This window comes from Ixodes scapularis, unplaced genomic scaffold, assembly GCF_016920785.2.
Source record: "Ixodes scapularis isolate PalLabHiFi unplaced genomic scaffold, ASM1692078v2 PGA_scaffold4__175_contigs__length_147842914, whole genome shotgun sequence".
Classification (NCBI taxonomy): domain Eukaryota; kingdom Metazoa; phylum Arthropoda; class Arachnida; order Ixodida; family Ixodidae; genus Ixodes; species Ixodes scapularis.
Genome location: NW_024609879.1, coordinates 141,424,251 through 141,445,926, shown reverse-complemented (window position 1 = coordinate 141,445,926; position 21,676 = coordinate 141,424,251). Strand labels below are relative to the sequence as shown.

Genomic DNA, 21,676 nt, shown 5'->3' with positions numbered 1-21,676 from the left:
GAATCCGTTTATGATAGTTCTTTTTTTCGCCGATATAGGAGGACGGGAACTCCGCGGAGGGAATCTGGTACACCAAACCTTGATCTTTTTTTTAGGATGCCGATCTTTCGGGCGTAGCATAAAGCGTCGAATGGTTGAAATTTGGTTAAGGGCCATCAGAATGTCCTTCTTCGCTAGCACCCGTGCCAGAGCTTCCCTTGTTCCACTGATGTAAGGGACGCTGATGTGCGTGATTGGCCGGCGAATTGTGGATCAACCTGCGGCTGGCGGTGTTGTCTACTTCGGTTCTCAGGACGGGTAATGCGGTGTACAAAGCTGCCCATGCATCCATCATGGCATGTGATGTCAAGCACCACAGGAACGGATGCAGGAAGCGGGTTAAAAAAGGGTGGCTACAAAAAAAGACCACAAACGACGATTCCCGCAGGTTTTTTTTTGTGGCGAGTTCAAACGATCAGACAGAACATCTGGCAGCGATACAGGGAAGAAACCAGGGTGCGCGGCAAATAGAGTTCATACGTTGAATTATACTTCCGCATCATCGAACGCTACGATCGGAGTGCCCTAAAGGTTTGATACTTTGGGTGGCTGCATCCTGTTTTGCTAAAGCTATATGGTGTATTGTACGGGTCTTCGACTGTTTCCGGCCAACTGAATAGCTGGGTAACTGTATTTATTTTTATTTATATATAAACTGAAAAACAATATAGACGCTCTTAGGCAGCTATGCATGGGCTCTGCCATGACCGGCCTTCAGTTTTTGTTTCCTCTTATTCCGTTCGTTTCACTTCATTATTCCCACAGTAGGACAAGTTATTGCCTCTTTAGGTGCTACTGCGTCCTTCTCCCTAGCATAGTCCTTTGCGAAGGCTCGTTAAGGCCCGCTTCAGTGGCTCGGCATCTCGGTAAGTCAAGTGAACGTTGGTAACGGCGGTTCGAATTGGCGCGTGTTTAAAACGTCTAAAGCCACCTTCGAAACGACCCTGCGACCAGTAAAAATATTGGACAACAACACATATTTTCGGAAACCAAAGTTACTCTTTTAATTTAAGAATACTCAGCTTATTTACGCCTGAAATATATTCAATGGTTACAAATCATTGACTAGGGATTTTGGAGTTAGTTCCCCAAGTTGCCCGAGTTCTTTGCCGCGCCTATAGCCAAAACATTGTTAATACCAAACCAAGATGAATATTTTTTAACGTAATGGAGAAGAGAACCCCAAGTGCTACACCACACTGTTATGCACAGTTCAACCTGTCGTGTTTGTTAGCTCGCTGATCATCTTCGTCGCTTGAGCTGTTTTCATCATGTATTCCGTTTACCGACTCGCCCAATTGATACCGTAAGTGATCACGTCACAGCATGGCGCTTCGCTCCAAACAAACAGTTACTGGGGCCGTTGTAATGGACAAATGCATAGGCGCTCGATGAGAGGTAAGAAATTGTCTGAAGAAAAACTAAATAATTTTTTGTGAGCATTCTGTCTTCTCAATATATCATCATTAAGACTTGTTCTATCGTCTCAGTACCATAAAGCGATCACAAAAGCCAACAATAAATTTTCACCACCGGGATTGCCCAGGGACAGATCCAGAACTCCGTTTTTCTTTTCTTTTTTTTTTGGGTGGGGGCGCAGAAAATTTGTAACGATGCTATTCTCCCATTCTTTCGTGTGCACCGGGAGGTCCACCCATGTGAAATTGCCCTCCAATAAGGGGGGAGGGGGGGGGGGGTCGACTTTGTTTGGGGGGGGGGGGGTGGCCCCCCCCCCCCCCCCCCCCTCCCTCTTGGATCCGCCCCTGGGTTTGCCTCACTAGCAGAGAACAGACCGGCTTGGCAGGTTCGGTGGTTCTTTCTGAGGGAGCAAGCGACCTCGTGGAATGAGGTTGGTGACCATCGACGAAACTCCTATTCTCGGGGTCAACTTCTGTGGGATCTTTGGAAGCGAAGAGTGCCCGACACAGCTTTTACAGACGCTCGAGGTGCACGAACGCCTTCCCGTGGAGCTCGCTTTCGGAATATTTGAAAAGGTGAAAAACACCGTGAAGCCGAATTGGCCGAATCACGTACGACGACGACGTTGAGCGCGTATCAAGGTCCAAGTGCAGGACTGCCCACGCTTTAAGGATTTCTGACAATACAGTTGCTTCAATGCCCATCTGTGTGATCAAATGAACTTTCCCTAACATATATAAATTATCGCATATGGAAACGGATTCACAAGCGCAAAACAGAAAATAAATATTTTCAGTTTTCCGAGTCGTCTCGGAACGGTGACGAGACCTTCGTGCCCAATGTGTGTATGCGATCAAACAATGGCCGACCCAGATAACTAGTGTAGCAGCTAGCTGCTAGATGGCGTGCGTACTTTTGAGAGAGGTTATATTATCCTTAACTATTTCATCTTCTTTATATCTCTTCAGGTCAAAGTACCGAACTTTTCCTCTTGACGAAAGTCTAGGAAAAAAAACAAGTCATCGTCGTTGTATTGTTGGAACCACAGCACCATGAGCAACGAGGAAGTGAGAGAAAAATACATACGGGAATTTCGGCCCAGAGAATACCCGGAGGCAATGAAAGGGATCCCCGACGTGCACTCCTTTTACCAGAACGAGCTTCACTTCATCTTCAACTCTCGTAAGTACACAGAGCTCCATCTCTCTCGAAGCTTCGGGTAACGTCAAGATAAGTTGTAGCTGTAGTAGAAACAAAGCGAACTTACAGTTCTCTGTGAGTTCTCATGCGGCCTCTCTCATGTTTCTCTCGAACACCCCCACCGATAAGCCTCGTGCACGTGCAGCAAGCACGCGAGGGTGATTGTGTCCTGCATGCAGTCCCTTCTATTTACTTCAAGAACATCGAGAGACTGCACGCGAGTCGTAGGCGCCTTTGCGTGCATGCTGCACGTGCTGGAGGCCTGTCGGTGTTGGTTGTTTCTGTTTGGCGCTACAGTGAAACTCGTGCATTCGAGAACGCTAATCATGTTGTTTGTCGTTCTTTTTTCTCCATTTGATAAAAAAGAAATCGCATTCCAACAAAAGCCCGCTCAGATTTCAAGATTGTCCTGTAGCGACCGTCCCGTGGCATAGTTGACGGCACTAGGCTCCGCGTCCAGCAGGCAATTGTTAACTTTCGCCGTGCTTTGGCTGCCACTTGTGACGATCCCCAACTTCCTTGCATTTTAGTGCCTTGGCGCAGGCACTAAAATCAGAATTTCAATTGGACAACAACAAACGTCACATTGTTGCTCGAGAATATTTTAGATGACAGTCGTAAAATATTAATAACTAAATATCAAAACTTGGACGCGTATAAATTTTATACCATGGCTCTCCAGTTTATTTTGTTTTTTTCGCGGTGAATAATATGGGTTCAGTTCACAAAATTATGCATTTCTTCTTTTTGTTTTATGAAAGATTGTAATGCTCTCTGGTACTGTGGTTGCTTGGGCATCATATAACTTAAAAATCAATTATAATCTGGTATTTAAAAGAAAAGACTTGCAGGGACACGGAATGTCCCAGAAAGTTGACCATGTAATAAAAGGCCGGCAGACCGCGCTCCAGATGGAGTACCCACTGAGGTCTTGACGTGTCACCGACAATAAGCGTCGAGATGTTTCGGTGGCCCCCTCTTACGCCCGAGTCCCACTGGAGCGACAAACAAAGAAGAAGCCGACATCGACAAACCTCGAGCATGTGCGGCGTGCACACCAAGGTACTTCTGGTAGGCTCTCGTCTTTCGGGGCTTGCTTCCCGAGCTTGACTCTCCGTGGCGCAGAAGCAAGCACTAGGAATTGCAAGCCCACCAATGGTACTGTGGTGAAAGAAACAGGCAGGAGACGGACGTTCCAAAACAACGTTCTATTTCAGTGGTGTCTCGGCAGGAACTGCTCTTCGTGAGCGCGTGAGCGCGTGAGCGTATAGCTAGCGCGCGCGTCTCTTTTTCTCTTTTTTCCTGTGTCGAGACTGGACTCGCTTGTCGGTGCGTCCAGTCCCTACAGATATGCCCCCCCTTAGAGAGGAGGTAGGACGAACGATCAAAGCACAGAAACATTCGAGTGCCAACGAAGTTGGCTTTTCTCTGTCGTCTGGTCGATGTCACGTAGCGCTATTCCCTGCACATGCTCTTGCTCAATATGTGCCGGCTTTAGTCTCTCCAATGCAATGGTGTCATTCTTGCCGTTGACACGCAGGACAAACGTGTCGCTTCTCTTTTCGACCACTGGAAAAGGTCCGATGTAATGTGGGCGCAGTGGCTTCTTTTGCGATTGTCGTACGAAAACATGAGTGGCGTCTTGGAGGTCCTGGGTCACGTAGGGAGACTTTGAAGTTCCTTGCCGTGTAGGCACCGGTCGCAAATTGATAAAAATTTGCTTGAGTTGTTCTACATAGTCCAACTGCCTTTGTTGTTGAGGCAGTTCCACTTCAAAAAAATCTGATGGCAAGCGAAGTGCAGTGCCGTACACCAGCTCGGCGGTGTACGGCCTTCAAGGCTGTCCGGATTCCAAGAAGCACAAGGGGGAGATGACGAACCCAATCCGAGGGACCACCCTGAGCTGCAAGGGCCGATTTCAAATGTCGATGAAATCGTTCTACCATCCCGTTGGACTGTGGGTGGTAGGCAGTCGTTCTCAAGCGGTTGGTTCCGAGCAATCGAGTGAGCTCGGCAAAGAGTGCCGACTCGAATTGTCGACCCCTGTCGGTGACAATCTCTGAGGGGCAGCCAAACCGGGATACCCACGTAACGATAAACGCCTCAGCGACAGTGGCGGCGGTGATATCGGGCAGTGGGGTTGCTTCTGGCCATCGTGTGAATCTGTCGACACACGTTAGGATGTAGCGCTGTCCCTGAGAAATCGGTAGGGGTCCTACTAGGTCCAGATGGATCTTGTTGAAACGGCTATCAGGCTGTAGGAATTGTCGACTTGGTGGCACCGGATGCCGCTGTACTTTCGCGCACTGGCATGCGATGCAGGAACGCACCCAATCACGAACGTCGGATTTTATCCGGGGCCAAACGTAGCGGTCGCACAGGAGCTTCTGGGATGCTCGAATACCCGGGTGCGACAAGCAGTGAATCGCTTCGAAAAGCTGTCGTCGCAGTTCACGTGGTACAAAAGGCCTAGGCGTTCCCGTTGACAGGTCGCAGATCACGGTGGTGCCTTCTGGAAAGCTTACATCCCGCAGTTGCAGTGACGTGGATGAACTGCGCAGGGCTTGCAATTCTTCGTCGGTGGTCTGTAGACGAGCCAGCAACTCCAAGTCTACAGCAGAACAGGCTGGGGTGTTCACGGCGTCGATCCGGCTGAGGACATCAGCGGGGACGTTGTCAACTCCTTTAACGTGCCGAATGTCCGTTGTGAATTCGGCCAAGAAGGCTAGCTGGCGAATCTCACGTGGTGTGTAATGAGAGCCGGCATTGCTGATGGCGTAAGTTAGGGGCTTGTGGTCAGTCCATATGGTAAATGGCCGTCCCTCGACGAAATGTCGAAAGTGTCGTACAGCCAAGTAGGCAGCCAAGAGTTCACGTCCGAAAACGCTGTAGCGCGTTTGCGCTGGCTTGAGCTTCTTAGAAAAGAAACCAATCGGCCGCCACTCTCCGTCGACTTTTTGTTGTAGCACCGCTCCTACGGCTGTGGCAGATGCGTCGGTCATCTGCGATGTTGGGGCATCATGCTTAGGATGTACTAGCATTGTTGCTTCTGCCAGTAAGTTCTTTACCTCGCCGAAAGCGCGTTCCGCATCTTCGTTCCAAATAAGGGACGACTTTTTTCGCTCTTGTTTTGTTAGAAGGACCTCAAGATGTTCGAGCAGTTTGGCGCAGTTCGGAACGAAACGTCGGTAAAAATTGACCAAACCGAGAAACTGGCGAAGTTTGGTGGTGGAAGTCGGCCTCGGGAAATCTTTGATGGCCTGTACCTTTGATGGCAATGGACGGATGCCCGAGGAGTCAAGCCGATGACCAAGAAATTCCAATTCCGGAACTCCGAACACACTTTTCGCGGCGTTGATGACAATGCCGTGGCTGCGCAGTCGTTCGAAGAGGAGGTCTAAGTGGGTCGTGTGCTCTTCCGGTGACTTGCTGGCTATGAGCAAATCGTCTACGTACGCGAAGACAAAAGGTAATCCTCGTGTGACAGCGTCGATGAACCGTTGGAATGACTGAGCCGCATTTCTGAGGCCAAAGGGCATGCGGAGAAATTCAAAAAGTCCAAACGGTGTCGTGATCGCTGTTTTCGGGATATCTTCTTCGGCCACGGGAATTTGGTGGTAGGCCCGCGTCAGATCGATTTTGGAGAAGACCTTCGCGCCTTGTAGGTTCACCGTAAAATCCTGGATGTTAGGTAGAGGATACCTGTCCGGTACAGTGTTCTTATTTAGGGCACGATAATCGCCACACGGCCGCCAGTCTCCATTTTTCTTCGACACCATGTGTAATGGAGACGCCCAGCTGCTAGACGAGGGTCGGATGATGCCAAGGTCCAACATGTGTTCAAACTCTTGGCGAGCATCGCGGAGTTTCTCTGGGGCTAGACGGCGGGGACGACAGTAAACAGGTGGTCCTGTCGTCACGATGTGGTGTTGCACGTCGTGCGAGACGGGTTTGGTCCAATCAGGTGACTGAGTAAGGCTCGGAAACTTACTCAGCGAAGTCTTGAACGCTTCTTCCGGGATCGTGCAGGCAGAGGTGTAGACTGAATTGTCGTCCGTTGCGATACCATGGATGGAAAGTCGCGTGGTGGAGTCTATCAGTCGCCTGCTTCTAACATCCACGAGGAGTTTGTAGTGGTTGAGAAAGTCCGCGCCGAGAATTCCTTGACTGACGTCGGCCACCAGGAAGATCCACCGGAAAACCCGCCGGAGGCCGAGGTTAAGGGTGATCGACCGTTCTCGGTAGACTGGGATGGCGCTGTTGTTCACTGCGCGCAGAAAATAGATCGGTGTCAAGGAACGGTCGGCACGCGTTGCTGGAACTGCGCTGATCTCGGCTCCGGTGTCAACGAGGTACCGGTTCTTGGTGGCTCGGTCACACACGTAGAAAAGGCGACTTTCGTCGGGGCCCTGACCACTCGTCGCCTCTAGAGGTCGGCCGGCCTGTTTCCCTGCCATGAGCAGGGGCGAAGGCAATGCCGGGCGTTGGCACCGAAGCGGCGGTGGTAGTAGCAGACCCCGGCAGGGATCGGTGATCGCGTGTTTTCGCCGCGTGTCCGACGAGACGTCGAACGTCTTCGATGTGACTCACGAGGGTGCGGGGTGCGGCCTCGTGTAGCTGCGACGACGATCTCCTCCAAACGTTGGCAAAGCTGCTCGATGTTGGCCTGGGGAGGCTGGCTGTTAGCGGCCGATCCAGAGTCCAGAGCTGTTGGTTGCTGTGGAGCCACGGTAACATTGGCGACGGATGGAGTGGTCACCTCCATCACGGCGTCGGCCAGCGCGGCAAGTCCGGTGAGGTCCAACGTTGTTGCTGTTGCCAAAACCATCTGGACATTGGAAGGTAGCCTTTGCAAGAACAGCTCGCGGAGGAATACGTCGTCCAGATTGTTAGAGCGCTCTCCAAGAAGCTGGGTCATGCGTCGCAGCAACTGGCTTGGCCGCCGATCCCCGAGCTCTTCCGCCGAGAGAAGCTGCTGCACGCGGGAGCGTTCCGAAATCTCGGTGCGCTGGAGCAGAGCATTCTTCAGTTGGTCATACGGTGTTGCTGGACAGGGATTTGCCAGAACGTCGTAGACTTCGTCGGCTGCAGCTGGTGAAAGAGCCGAGACGACGTGGTGGTACTTCCGACCTTGTGTGGTGACCCCAGCGAGGTGGAATTGTGATTCCGCTTGCAGGAACCAAACTCGCGGATTGCGGTCCCAGTATGGTGGAAGGCGGACTGCGGCTGCTGCAACAGTGGCTGGCGGCGGGTCCGAAGGCTCTCCTTGCTGCATTTCACCCGTTCTAGTCGGCGATCACGTCCGGGTCACCAAATGTGGTGAAAGAAACAGGCAGGAGACGGACGTTCCAAAACAACGTTCTATTTCAGTGGTGTCTCGGCAGGAACTGCTCTTCGTGAGCGCGTGAGCGCGTGAGCGTATAGCTAGCGCGCGCGTCTCTTTTTCTCTTTTTTCCTGTGTCGAGACTGGACTCGCTTGTCGGTGCGTCCAGTCCCTACAGTACCTTCACGTGCATGCTGAACGTGTTGGAGGCTTGTCGGTGTCGGCTGTTTCTGCTTGTCGCTCTAGAAAGACTAGGGCAGTATGGTTTCCGTTCCTGACATCGTGATCGGAAGTTTCCTAGGCATCGCGTCAAGAAGTGTAATCGATTCCTCGCTACTTATCAGCACAGTACAAGTTACGTGGGCCCGTGCAAAAAACACGACGGAAGCGTAACGGTATCTCATTTTAAACTAATATGTACTAATATGTTTAAGTTTAGCTTTTTCCCTCGCACTATTAGCGACTGGAACGGTTTACCTCTCGAACTATTTATCGACAAAAACTTTGTAGAAGGTCTCGAGCGTCTTGATAACTAACATGTTTTGCTTTGTACATTGCTGCACCTTCATCTTTTTCGCATGGACATTAGGATTGTATAAACCTTCATACTACATCTGGATAGGTCATTTTGTATTAGTGCATGATGGAATTACATACTGCTTGATGCTTGCTTTCCCCCCCCCCCCCCCTCCCCCTTTTTTTTAAAAATAATATATCCTGTATATTTGCTAGTTAGTTGTAAACCTTTTTAATGTCGTGTTATTTGCTTTCGTTTTATGGGTGAATGTATATGTTGTATCCCACACCTACTTGGGCCTTCGATGGCTTGTAGTATCCTCTAAATAAAAAAAAAAAAATAAAAATAAACTCCGTCAGCGTTGAGAGTCTGACCGCCGAATTCAGAAACCTCACTCAAGTCTCAAATTACTGACACTGTCAGTAATTTGAGACATGAGTGAGGTTTCTGGAATAGAGTGCAGGCGAGCTGACATTGTCAGCTCGCCTGCATTCTATCACTACTGACATTGTTCTTATGATAATGTATTGAGTGCGCAGGCGAGCTAGTGGATGTTAACCATTTTGTTCTTAGCCCGAGACTGAGGCAGGAAAAGTATGTCTTCGTCGATAAAAGCGAAATTAAAAAAAAAAATTGACATTATAGTGACACAGACAGATCCGCTAGGCTCGCAATGCTAGCTATCACGATCGCCAGCCTCTGCCAGCGCTCGTGGCTTGGGTGCCAGGGTAATAAAGAGAAAAAAGGTGACTCGAGCCAAAGCTCTGGTTCGGACGCCTGCCTTTTAGAGCGCAGCTCTTAGGCGCCCGTTTCTGGCTTGAACGGCGTCGCCGTCGCCGTCGCCGTCGGCGTAACCGCGCGGTGCATTATGGGTAAATTTCCCCCCTAAATCTAGCGGAAAAATTTCCCCGCTAAATCTAGCGGAAAAATCTCCCCGCTAAATTTAGCGGAAAAATTTCCCCGCTAAATTTAGCGGAAAAATCTCCCCGCTAAATTTAGCGGGAAAAATTTCCCGGCTAGATCTAGCGGAAAAATTTCCCCGCTAAATCTAGCGGAAGAAATTTCCCCGCTAAATCTAGCGGAACAATTCCCCCGCTAAATCTAGCGGAAGAAATTTCCCCGCTAAATCTAGCGGAAACATTTCCCCGCTAGATCTAGCGGAAATATTTCCCCGCTAAATCTAGCGGGAAAATTTCGGTCACGTGACCCCTCCCCCTAGGTCACGTGACACCCCCAGGTCACGTGAACTCCTCCCGAGGTCACGTGACCCTTTCCCCTATGTCACGTGACCCCCCCCTCCCCGAGAACACGTGGCCCCCAGTACCCTTCCCTCCTCCTCCTCAAGAGTTGCGCTCCAATTCGGCGTTACAGGGAGTTGTAAACGGCTTTCACTTTTTTCCTCCGGCGTTTATAGCACACCGCCGACATCATAGTGAGCGTCTGACCGATGCGAATGCCAAACTAAGCAACGCCTTTGATCGTGCACCTTGCCAATAGACATGACAAGCTTAGCTCCACGAAAAAATAAGAAAGCAGAAAAGGAAGAGAGAGGAAGCCGGAACGCTTCGAGAAGACTTCGCGAGTCGCCAAAACCTTACGGAAAACGCGAGGCAAAAAAAGTGGGAGAAAAGGAGCACCTGGCGACGCTTTGAAAAGACACGGCGGCAAGCGTCAGCAATATCGAAACTGAACGTAAGGACAAACACCGGTTATTACTGCGATAGTTGTTAGTGGGACCCTTCGCGGTTTCGCGCCATCAGACCGCGCTCCATATCGACGCGGGCCATTCTCGGCACTCGGCCAAAGGTATCCGCATTGACGACAGGCCGCCGACACCCCGTCGCCCATCACGTCCCCTGTTACCTGGCGTCAGCTGATGCCATGACGTGACATTGTCATCTCAAGTCACGTTGTCTGCAGTGACGCCAAGGGACTCGACATCGGATGACACCGTGAGTCAAGTAATGTCATGACGTCACGTGAAATTCAAACGTCACTTGACAACACGTCGTCACGTGACGGCACCATAACGGCACGTAGAAACATAAAGATGAGACTGCTGCTAATGGAAACAATAAAAACATAATGTTTTCGCTAACTGTGGTAGGAAGGTTCTCGGGGTGGTAAAACCAATAAAGCTAGGTGGGTGTTAAGCCGGCAAAACCACGGGCGTGAGATTAGCTGGAGCTATAGATTAAAAAATTGAGTGCGCAATTTTGGAAGTGTTCTTCAGTGTCCACAAGGCGGTGTTAGTTTGCGTCCAATAACATTGCATATGACGTTCAGGCAACCGCACCAACGACATGGAATGATTCACGCATACATATGCAATTCCGTCGTTTATGGAAATGCAACTTGGGCGCGCGATTTTTAGATGTGTTCTTCAATTACCGCAAGGCAGTCTTAGTTTGTGTCCAATAAAATTGTTTAACCAACTCACGAAGGGCTCTCTACTTAATGCACCCTTATCGATTCCAAACAACGCTATGGAGATTTCGTTCTGTAAGTTACTTGATTTAAAGGGACACTCAAGCGGTTTTTGGAGAAGCTACTTTTTGGTGCGATGGTGTTAAGGAAGTGTCAGTGAATGAGTATCTTCAGTTTTAGAAGGCAGAAACGCCTATTAATCACGCAGGAATAAAATACGTGCGGACTCTTTTCTGTACTTGCGAGAACCAATGAAATTATCGTATGTTTGAAAATTGTGGCGGTCTTTTTAAAGTTTCGCTAAAAAAACAATTTTCAGTTCATTTAAATATGTTGTGCATGATAATTTCACAAGACGTAAAATATTTCTAGTTTAGAATATGCGATAGCGCAATTATCGTTTCACAAACAAGGGACTACGTTTTCTATTTGCCTTCCTCCGCGGGGGGTGAATTTCCCGTTCCCCAGGGATGCGCGGAAGCGCACGTATCTCCGCGCGTTGCAGGCCGGCTCCTTCTATCCGCAAACTTGGCGTCGGTGGTGATCGTCGGAATGGACGGCCTGGTGAAAGCTGATCGTTCCGCCTAAAAGCGCTATCCTTGACTGTGAATTTTCGTCGTGTTTCGCTATGATAACCCAGCACGTACTAGAAGGGAACATCCACCTACTCGTGCGGCGATGTCGTGGCGGCACTCTCAAGATAGCAGAAACGCCCGTGCCGTCGTGTTTGTTTACTTCGACTACAGTGGTGCTTTCTAAGCATTTGTGTCCTCGAGCATTGCCCGGATTTCTGATTTGGCGCATTTCATGCGTGTGCTCAAGTTCAAGGTTTTACTGGCGCGTACCGTATAAAGGATACGAATTTTCACGCGTTTTCATCACCGGAGAAAAGTGATTAGTGTTAGCAATCCTGAACGCTCGCAACGTCTATCTGATCACGAAATCATATTTCTACGTTGCTATATCGCTGCTAAGATTACATTGTCTTTTATAACCGTAGAAAAGGCGTGTGGCGATATTTGTACTATTGCAATGTCGTGTATTAGAGTCGTGATCGTCCAAGACGGCGCTGCATCTTTTTATTTTATTTTTTTCATTCGCTGTACCCTGCAAGCCTATCAAAAAAAAAAAATAATAAAGCTTTAGACTACAAAACTGTCTGTCTATATTCTGTTACGGCATTGAGTAGCAGTGCGTCCCCTTTTTTAGAGGGGCCGCTGACACAGCTGACGGCGGCGTACAGAAGCGGTCGCCGTGCTGACGACCCGCTGCGCTTGTTGTAGTGGTTGCAGGTGTGTGTACGCGCGGCGCAGTGCGGTCGTTCCGGTCGCTCCGGTTGCAACGGACGCAGTCGTAGGTACGCGCTCGTTGCACATGTCTGAACCAGCCTTCCCCCCGTTCTCCCGAGGCGAAAGTCAACGTGGCGACATCGTTTGACATCACGTACCAGAGGTAACGCTGCGATGTCAAACGTTGGTTTGGTCACGACTTGCCCCGACCGCAAATCGAAGAACGCCCAAAAAGGTCTGCGTTTCGTCGTCCTCGGAACCCGAACATGACTCCGAAGCGCTGCTATCGTCCACATCGCACGTCGGATCGAGTGGCGTCATAGGAAATCATCCCCAGGTCGGCTGTCCGCCGAAGAACTTCAACCTCTAACGGCGTCAGGTCCTCGAGCGTAGAGAACTCCGCCATGATCGAAGCTCGAATGACAAGGAGGTTCGGCCGATGCGGCTACCTCGGGATCACTGCGCGACGGAACGTCGTCCAACGCCATTGGCCCGAGATCCTTTTGATAAGCGTGCGACGACCAATGAGAGTGGTTTCGTTTTCGGATGGATCCGAGGTTTGGCGGCCTTCAATTACATTTTTATTAAAGAAATAATCACCGTATGACTATACTTTTTGGTTTTTAGGGATACTTAAGGCGTCTAAATTCAGCAGTCATTATCAAAACACGAACTCAAAAACCACTTGACTGTCCCTTTAATATACGAAACGTCTATACGGACTCAATAGTGTGCGATCGCACCTCTGCCGTTCATTCAGTTCATCTCTTCGGAAATGACACCTTAGCGGCTGCGACGTGCCACCTGCAGCTGTCGGAGTGTTTCACATTACGGGTTGCGTAAGTGCCTTGACTTTTTGATTATTTATGGCTCAGTTATTGTCTTGTCTTCCAACCCTGTGAGTTTCACATCCCACAAACGACTCCGATTCATGTAGAATGTGATTTACTTTTGCTTCACGATATATTCGTACCTCTCTCAAATTTAGAGGAAGTAAGATCTTTGCGAGCCTTCGAGTGGTTCAGTGAGATCAATTATTACAGCGATGTCCGACTCCTGGCGAACGCTTCTGGACGTTGGGTGTGGGCCCACTGTTGCCAACGTCTTTCCGGCGACAAGAAGGAAGATTCGGAGCATTGTCTTCAGTGACTTGGTGCCCAGAAACCGAGAGGAAGTAGAAAAGTGGATTCAAGGGGCTTCGGATGCCATGGACTGGTCCTTCATGAGCGAACCACTGGCCATCTTGGAAGGATGCAAGTGAGAAGGGGTTTTAACAGATCTGTAGACTTGCAGCGAATTAATAACAGGTAGGTTCCTTTAGGCGCAGCTCCAAATACATCTTACAAAAGAAAGTCTCCACTCTTTGTCTCAGACGTGTTTTCTTCTTGTATGATGGTTCAGTCCTGTTGGTCATACCGAAACCGTCAGCAGACATTTTCCAAGCATAGACGCATGTATGACGCAAACATGGCTCGGACACACATTAGACGTGTCCTCGGATTATTTTGTCATCCTGTCTACAACGAATACCATGTTTTTTTAATGATGCGCGAGAAAGGTGACTGTGGCTTTTGTCTTTACATTCTAAAAACTTGTTCACACATGTAGCGGAGCGCTACAAGAATAGCGCTGACCTCGCGCTAAGCGCGTGCTGACGGGAGCGTTCACCAGCTTTGTGTCGCACCGTCAATACTGTTTGTTGTTCATGGCAGACAATAAGTGGCAAACGACACCTGAGAAGAGCTACATTAGCGCTTCGCTGCATGTGAACTGGCCTTAAAATCACACCCCATTTGGACTTCTTTTTCTACGGCGATATTCGTTATTGGCGAGGTTAACGCAAAAGCTTAGATGCGTGCTTCATGCTCGTCGCCGACGGCTCAATTTATCGGGAAATCAGACTGCCAGGAGATGTTCCAGGGCCGCATGAACACCCTCCGCTAAATTCGCCGGTTCGAAAAGTCCGCTGTATTTTAAACGCGGCGGTAACTGCTGGCAGCAGTGTGCAGCATCTCGGCGGTCGCCACCGTTCATTCGATGCGCGCTCCGAGGGACCGGAACTTGTTTCTTACTCCGGTCAGTGACAATTTGAGAAACTATAGTTGATGCTTGGGCGAGTTGGTACATACTTCGGAATTAAAAACAGCGCGGAAAGACGAGGACCAGACAAAGAAGCGACACGGACGTAGCGCTGACTTACAACTGAGTTTATTGAACGCAAATCGCAATATATATTTGCGGCGTCACGAACAAAAGAACAGAAAAAATTCAGCCCATGTGATGTATCACCAATAAACTTAAAACAATGATAAAAAATATATATATATTTATATACATGTGGTATAAAAAGGAAAAAATGATAATAAAATAAAAAATAAAAATGCGCCATCACACAGCCGTAAAAAGTACGTGCTAAAAAAAAAGAACGAGCAAGTCAGAGAACCAGAGAATTCATCTCTTTGCCTGATAGGGCCACAGAAGGACTGCTTACACATGCTGCACCCAACCTCGCTATCTCTACAGCCTCTAGAATTTCCCGAGTAAGCTGGTCCCTATGACGCTTAACAACCTCACATCGTTGGAAGTCGGGTAGGCAACCACAGTCGCGGCAGTGAATGCCCAGATGACCGGACGCGGTTGTGGAGACACTGTAAGCGTGCTCTCTTAACATCTCGTTGAGACAGCGGCCCGTCTGGCCAACGTAGCGCCTGCCACACGCCAGAGGGAGAGAATAAACAACCCCCTCAGAACACGAGACGAAGCGATCTCGATGCCTCGTACTGCAAGCCGTGGTTGCCCTCGAAGATGGGTTAACAGCTCTGCACAACCTGGACAACTTGTCCGGGGCAGAGAATAAAACATCGACGTCACATCTGCCAGCAATGCGTTTTAGGTTGTGGGACAGGCCGTGTATGTAGGGAATGACCACAAACTTTCTTCTTTCCCTTCCCTTTCTGTTGTCGGCCTCTTCTTCGCTTGTCATAGGGCTGCTCTTGATAACTTTCAGCAAAGACTCGGCGACCCTTCTTCGAGGGCAACCACGGCTTGCAGTACGAGGCATTGAGATCGCTTCGTCTCGTGTTCTGAGGGGGTTGTTTATTCTCTCCCTCTGGCGTGTGGCAGGCGCTACGTTGGCCAGACGGGCCGCTGTCTCAACGAGAGGTTAAGAGAGCACGCTTACAGTGTCTCCACAACCGCGTCCGGTCATCTGGGCATTCATTGCCGCGACTGTGGTTGCCTACCCGACTTCCAACGATGTGAGGTTGTTAAGCGTCATAGGGACCAGCTTACTCGGGAAATTCTAGAGGCTGTAGAGATAGCGAGGTTGGGTGCAGCATGTGTAAGCAGTCCTTCTGTGGCCCTATCAGGCAAAGAGATGAATTCTCTGGTTCTCTGACTTGCTCGTTTTTTTTTTTTTTTAGCACGTACTTTTTACGGCTGTGTGATGGCGCATTTTTATTTTTTATTTTATTATTATTTTTTTCTTTTTATACCATATCTATATATATATATATATATTTTTTTTATCATTGTTTTAAGTTTATTGGTGATACATCACATGGGCTGAATTTTTTCTATTCTTTTGTTCGTGACGCTGCAAATATATATTGCAAATTTGCGTTCAATAAACTCAGTTGTAAGTCAGCGCTACGTCCGTGTCACTTCTTTGTCTGGTCCTCGTCTTTCCGCGCTGTTTTTAATTCCGAAATTTGAGAATGGCAGGGGCGTGGCCTATTCTGTTAACGCTTCTTGCTTCGTAATTTGCCCTTCGGCGTTCTATCGCCTAATGCTGCAACGCAATTGGCTGCCGCGCAATAATGGATGTAAAGAACTCGCCACGCTCCTCGTTTGTTGAGTTATCGGGGACTCTCAAAGCAACACCCACCTAACGCAGGGACGTAAAGAATGAAGCAAGGGACATCGAAGAAAGGACACGGGCGGCCGCGAAGAAGGTCATCCCCTGCGACGTCCTGGACCCTAATGTCCTCCCCGAAGAACACAAGCAAGCCTTCGACGTCGTCCTTTCCAGCCTTTGCCTCGAGGCGGCGAGTCGGGATGAAACCACCTACCGGGCAGTCACTCGGAACGTCTCAAGCCTGATTCGCCAGGGAGGGCACCTGATACTCTGCGGCATTGCAGGATCGATCGAGTACACCGTTGGAGATGCTACGTTCCCCGACCTTGGCCTGACTAAGGCCATGGTAGAAAATGCGCTAAGTGGATCGGGGCTCCGGGTGAAACACTGGAGCTCGCTTGACAAGCCCATCTCTTCGGACAGCCCGAAATATTGGGATTTCGCGTTCGTCGTGCTTGCCGAAAAGCTCTAGAGGGAACGCAAAGCGGAATCTGATGGCGAGAAGGCTGTCGAGATTTCAAATAAGGCTTAATTCAGATTATAGCAACAATGATTTCCGGCACCTAGATGGCTGTATTTTGTGGCTCTACGTTGAAACTCCGATGAGCGCCACTAAGCGGATTATTTGGCGGAAAGAGAGTGGAATTTTTCAGACTGACATGTAATGGCTCATTTCGTTCATTTGGGGCGAAATGGGGCAGTTGAGGAGAAAGGGGAGTGTGCTCTGTGTCTCCAGAATCTTCTGCGCCGAAATCAGCGCGTATTAAAGAAAATAAACGATTATGCTGTCGACAAACTTGAAGCCTTTTTTCTGAACATTATGCACAGCTATTGTGAAATAAAATTGTTTCGTGGACTCTTGAGCTCTTATTTGTTCCCCTCGACTCCACTCCCCCAGCGCTTCCGCCTTTAATGCACTTGGATACGAGGGATGCCCGTATCCACTATTAAAGAACAAATGTGTTTCTTTTTTTAATTTTATCTCGTCGGTATTTTGAAAATACTGAAACTACTATTTTCTCAGACCCTGCTTATCGTACCTATGCACTACAGTTGTGTAAACACATTGTAATGTAATTTGAGATATGGGACGGAGTGTCTACATTCTTATTTCGTGTGCAATGCCGGCATAATATTCCTTTGCTGCGAGAGGCTCAAAAGAATGGCAGGGTCGGCAGCAAAAACCATTTCAACGCCCGAATTATGATCAAACACCAGTAAGAAGATAAAATAGAAATCACGTGGGCACAATAAAAAGATTGCTACGACAGGATGGTACGCGGGGCACAAACAATATTCGGAGTGACGTTGACCGAACGCGACAAGCCAGTTCTTTCCTGGGCCCGTTTTCTCGAACGCGAACCGTGGTTTAAAGTTAACTATTGTCCCCAGAAGGGGGAATTCTAGGTCACGTGACTTGGAGAGCAGGGGCGCCATGGGAGGAGCAGTACCTAGAAGCAAAATGGCCGTGGCGTCGCTCAACGAGGGCTAATAATTCTGCTTGGTTCTGCTGAACATTCATTTCGATCTGGCTGTTATTTTAATGACTCACCATCAACCTATTAGCACGTCAAGCAAAGCGGCAGTTCAGAGGGACTACTAAACTAACCGACGGCAGCATTCCGCGAACGCATCACTCTTCAGCACTCCGGGATCCAAGACATATGACGGTACCTAAGCCTTGCAAGTGTTTTTATGGTGAGTAAAAAAATGTTTTGCGAACCAGTGTTGGTATATATTTATTCTAACACGTTTAATTTGTTACACTATGCATGCCAACTCGTGAGCCGCGCTTACTTTGCGGAGAGAGGGGGTTATCTACAATAAAGTCTTCGTTCCTGGTGAACAGCTGGGACATTGTACTGTTTTTTTTTTGTTCGCAGTGCGCCGACAATATGCCGACAGCATCGAGGTTTCTACATATCCCCGGTGGCCAGCGATTCAACGGTGACGAGAAGCTTAGCTTTTCGTCGCCGGTGGATCGGTTGGGCAAATGGAAGAGAGGGCAAACAGTTGAGATCAGCAGGAATCGCAGAAACGTGCGTTGCAAGGAACAAAAACCAGACTACAGCACCGGCGTTGCCAGACTGGAAGGAACACGGGAAAGTTATGCATTGTTTATGGCGAAACATATTGAAGGAAATGTTTTTTAGATTTTCGAATATTCGTCGACAAACTACGGCATAGTAGCGAAAATTTCTTCGTACCATCGGAAGCAAATAAATTGGTTTTCAAGTACAACATTACTATATTTTGACTTAAAATACCATACTAGATCGATAACAACCAACGGAAAAAGAGGATAGACAAAATGACTGGCTTGTTTCAGCGATAGATGGCGCACCTTATTGGCCAATCAAAAATAATTATTGTTCTATATCCAGGCGCTTATTACAGTACCTAGGTACTTTTTCTTTCCTAGGCACCGTGGTTTACCAAAATGGGTTTACCATCGCTTCGAGAAAACCGGCCCTGATGGCAGTCGTCAAAGGGAGCTAGCTAAACGTTGATCTGGTGCCTTGTCTTGATCGGCGTTGCACGGAAAGTCGCTGATTACCGACTATCTTGTCAGTGGTGAACATAGTGAACATAATCTGGATGATGTTTTTGTTTCTGTAGCTAAATCAGAGTATCGAAATATGAGACGTCCGCTGACGCATGCGTCGGCTAACAAAACCTCAATCGCCGATCGCGGCCGATGTCATGGGTGTACACAAATACATCAAGTCGTCTGGGCGGGAGCAATTGAAGCACCGCACTTCTTTTGCCGGTCAGTAGAGACTCCGCGAATTCTGACTCGAGGCTACTCTGTGCGGAGGGAGCCGCTACTGAACGCGACCAATCGGAAACCAAGAATGGCTGAAATTTCCTAATTGCCGTGTGATGTGCGAATTCGTTCCTCCAATCGTAGTAAATTCGTCCCAATCGCCATTCGATTTACTAGTCGATTATTCGTATGAAAGGATATATTTTAATATTCGTACGTGGCCCGCCAAATGGAATAAAAATTGGCATAAGATTCCAAAACTATATGTCACCCTAATTTACAAACTTGTTTCACTTCAAATTAGAGTTGACGCGCAAGCGAGCTGGTGGAAGCTTATACTTGTAGCAAGAACGATATTCTCATTTGCTAACAAATTGTATATTTACATTATTTACAAAAGAGTCAAAATTTAAAGATCGTGGAACGTGGACTGCGTAGCCCTTCGCCTTGTCATCTCGAGGCCCCGCGTGCAAGTGATGATGTTTTTCTCGAGCTGGTGTTCTTCGTCTTCTTTACTCGTTGTATAGCGTGCCGCTACATACTAAAATAGCCAGAAGCGGGAGAAACAAAAAAAGTAATAAATAAGAGCGGGATAAACACAACACAGTCTCAAATTACAACTGAAATGGTTTACTTGGTGAGTGTAAATGTCCAGACTTTGTATTAGTAAAATATATATATATATATATATATATATATATATATATATATATACAGATTTTTTTTCACTATTTGATGACGGTCGAAACTAAGCTACATGGTTTTCGCTAAAGGCTACTGTTATTTACGAAATATTACGAGCGTAGTTAATATATTTGCAATAATTTGATAGCAGAAACGTAATTCGATCAAGCATTGTCAAGCTACTTGATGAGTTGGCGTTCACTGAAACGGCGTTCGATGAAATGTACACTTTTCGATGAAACGCCAGTCAATAAAACAGAGTTTCATCGAGCGACGATGCCAAGCTGTTGTGAGCCGCGATATTTCGTGCAAAAAAGAAAGAAAACAGAATAAACAACAAGTAAAACCCCAGAACTGCCCTGCCTCATATCACCCTCAGTTGGAGCTCGACTGACACATTGCGCCGATCAAGCATCACCAACAGCTCAACACATAAACGCCACGGTGTTCACTATCTTTGTTTGGGTGTTTCCGCCCACTAATATAACAACGCACCCAATGCGCCGTGATAAAGGGCTTTTTGTCTTTGTAAATGTGTTTCCGGGACATCTAGCCTTCGTTTGCGCTCCAAGAGTGAAACCAAGTATACTAAAACATCGATAGTTGTCTTTCTTTTAGCAACGCTCGCACATGTGAACGATGTGCTCGTCTTTGACGCAATAGCATTCTCCTCTCCCATACACGGACAATTGGACAAAATAGGTTGGTCGGCCTTCACTCATTAGCTGCGGAACGTTTTGACCGTGACGTATCTATAATTCAAAGAAGCACCGACAGGCGGGCGCCTCTTTGAAAACAAATCATGCTCGCTAGATATATTTAGCGGCTATAGAATTGTCAGTGGGTTTTTTCTAGGCCAACTTGTCGGCGTCAGTAGGTACAGGCGCTGCAGGCTAGAACAAAATGCTGGCAGATGTCGGCTTGACGAGCCCCACACTCTCCCCTCGTGGCAGATGGCAAATAAACCAAGAACAATATTTGTCGACGGGCATTTGATTGAATAGGCCAATCGGTAGTTGGATGACTCATCGAAGGGTAATTCATCAAAAATTCCAACTCGTTGACAATTGTCTGCGAGGCCATTCAGTTGCAAAGGCGATTCTTCAAATGCGCACTGGTCACACAGGCCGACTGGTATGTTTCGTCGCATTGTAATATTTGTCATAGTGTGACTCATCCATCGGATTGTTTGTCACAGCGAGAGTGCAGGGAAGGATAATAATCTGTCCCCGATGTCGTGCAAAAAAGAAGAATATTAAACAAAAAACAAACGAAGAGAAGCAACTTTATACCGTTATTCAGTCACGACTCACGGCAATGCTTGTAACGTAGCGGAAATTCCGATCTCCCTTCTTGTGAACGGGACACTGTCGGTGAACGTGGTTTCCTGGTTTCATTCGTTAATGTAGCAGCAAAGCGGCATTTTACGATCGAGCGAGCACTACCGTCAGAAAAACTGCTCAAAATAATTTTATGTGGAGTTTTACGGCTTTCCACTTGATATAAGCACGTGGATGAAAAACAAATATTGACAACACTAAATGTCGAATATCTTTGGCACGCTCACACCTGTTTTTTCTTCATCATTTGATGACTCATATGCTGATTTCGGTTGCGCATGCGTACCTCTGACCGGCAATTTCATTGCGTACGCGAAGCTTTTGCGTACGATCCACTAAAACTCTTTATTTTGTGTGTCCAAGTTCAACGGTGCGTGTTGTTTTTCGATCTCTGTCCGAATGGTACGAAGTTTCACGTTTTCATCTTGTGAGTGAAGTGAGTTGGTTAGTGCTAGCATCGAAGGCATACTTCGAACTCTAATTTGGAAATAATGTCTCTGCTGCTGCATCGCGGCCAAAAATATATATGCACTTATCACTTTAGCAAAAGAATCTGACAGGATTTGTGCTCTTCTTATGATCGTGTACCATTGTAGTCGACATCATCCCAGCACGGTGTATCCTCTTTGTATTCTGTTCAGCCTTACGAACCACACCTAGAAAAAGAAAAAGAAAAGTTCGCGCCTTGTTTGTTCAATGTTTTGTTCTGCTGCAGAAACGCATCGCGTCCCGTGTTTTTGAAGGCACGGTTGACGGTGGTGAGGTCGCCGACCCCCAGGTCCGTGGCGGCTCGCTCGACTTCACTGGTGACTGGT

The 21,676-nt window shown here is 48.0% G+C and overlaps 1 protein-coding gene across 1 annotated transcript; it reads left to right on the top strand.

Moving 5' to 3' along the window:
* Window positions 1–2,510: 2,510 nt before the first annotated feature.
* LOC115332991 (nicotinamide N-methyltransferase-like) lies at window positions 2,511–16,542 on the top strand. Its single transcript, XM_029995500.2, has 3 exons — window positions 2,511–2,640; window positions 13,258–13,471; window positions 16,110–16,542. The coding sequence occupies exons 1-3, from the start codon at window positions 2,511–2,513 to the stop codon at window positions 16,540–16,542; spliced, it is 777 nt and encodes a 258-aa protein (XP_029851360.2).
* Window positions 16,543–21,676: the final 5,134 nt, after the last annotated feature.